Genomic DNA, 1701 nt, shown 5'->3' with positions numbered 1-1701 from the left:
AGTCAATTTAATTAATCAATATGTTTATTTAGTGAAAATTTAACTTTAAGATAACACTAAATAAAAATACAGTACTCCATCCGTTCCTATTTATACGACACCATTTTTTATTTCAAGTGCATTAAGAAATTAAGCAAGTTTACTATACTACCCTTATTTATTTATTTTTGAAGTCAACATTTCAATTAATGAATATGAATTAATTTATTTTGATTAATTAATTTGATCAATGAACATAATTATTCACTTAGTTTTTCTATGTTGGTCAAATGTACATAATTCCAAGTCTAATAACTCACAAGGGTAAAAAAGGAACAATATGGTAATTTATCATTGATTTTATGAAATGACAAGTATTATGGACCAACTATTTATAGAAAGGGATGACATATAAAATGAAACAGAGGAAGTATTATGAACCAACTATTTATAGTAAGAATGACATATAAAAAGAAACAGAGAGAGTAATAAATTTACCTAATTTCTTAAGAAATGTAAAATTTAAAACAATTGACATCTAGACAGAAATGGAGGGAGTATTATTTATTAAAAAAAAAGTGTAGGCTAAAAAGTTGGAGAGTGAGACGCAGCATTTTGTTTTTATTACCATTTGAAAAAGAAATTTGCATCTCCTGACTATCCAACTCTATGAAATGACCAACAAGGATTGTGGTGGAGTGGTAAGTACTCTTTCATTCTTAATTAAGAGGTCTCGGGTTCGAGTCCCCTTGAATATGGAATTGTCTTTGTTAGGGAGCACTTTATCCCTTAATGTGGAACTTCTCGGAGCGAGTCCAGATTTAGTCGGACTCCAATGTAGATATTGGATACCGAATGGAAAAAAAAAACTCTATGAAATTATGTAGTCTCATTTGGCTCTATTAATTTAAAGAGGATTTTAAATGGTATAGTCATCCACCAAATATCAATTATTTTCAAAATGAAATTTATAAACAAAAAAAACTTCAAATACATTATTTTAAACTTAAAAAAAAAAACACTCTGATTTTTTCAATACAAACCTTATTAAATATAGTCCAAACACCAAATCATCCTCTTATTTAACCTAATAATTCTCTCTTCATCACAACGAGGAAGATACAACAATAACATACTTAATGAAGTCCTGATAAATGAGTCTGGAGGAGGATAAAATACGCAGATTTTATCACTGTCTCAGATCACGGCAAGAAAATAATCCAATTAAACGACACAGTTGAATTTGGCCAACATATCTCTAACAAGAACTTCAGTAATACGACGATGAGCTTCATCTGTCAAATGAATTCCATCCCAATGAACATACTGTGCCGGATTCGCACAAGCATTAATCCCAGCTGCTCCACACACAGTCCTGAAGTTAAAATTATGCCTCCCTCCAGTTCCACAACACGCACTCAGCAATGTATTTTGATTAAACCCAAACGAAGATGGGTTACGAATAAGTGACAAAATTGCACCATAAAAATCACCATAAACAATATTAACATTTGGGAATTCACGTTGTAGATTCGCTATAGCCCTAACCATGTATCTATTATGATACGAAGCGAAATCATTGAAGTTCCTCAAGCATCCTAATTGATCGTAACCACTCGTATTGTTATCAGGGAAGGATGTGAGGTATAATGGGAGGCATCCGAGAGGGTAAATGCTCGGAACCAACACTCGTGTTGCTCCGAGCTGAATCACCTCTTTGAT

The 1701-nt window shown here is 32.0% G+C and overlaps 1 protein-coding gene across 1 annotated transcript in view; it reads right to left on the bottom strand.

Moving 5' to 3' along the window:
* Positions 1-1203: 1203 nt before the first annotated feature.
* The window catches only part of LOC125861593 (GDSL esterase/lipase At1g28590-like), a 1685-nt gene continuing 1187 nt past the window's right edge, over positions 1204-1701 (bottom strand). Inside the window, exon 2 of the mRNA XM_049541454.1 lies at positions 1204-1534. Coding sequence (XP_049397411.1) covers positions 1204-1534 — 331 coding nt within the window. The remainder of the gene's footprint in view (positions 1535-1701) is intronic.

The sequence above is a fragment of the Solanum stenotomum genome, chromosome 4 (assembly GCF_019186545.1).
Source record: "Solanum stenotomum isolate F172 chromosome 4, ASM1918654v1, whole genome shotgun sequence".
Classification (NCBI taxonomy): domain Eukaryota; kingdom Viridiplantae; phylum Streptophyta; class Magnoliopsida; order Solanales; family Solanaceae; genus Solanum; species Solanum stenotomum.
Note: the sequence above shows the minus strand (reverse complement) of the source record. Positions and strands in the feature narration are given on the sequence as shown.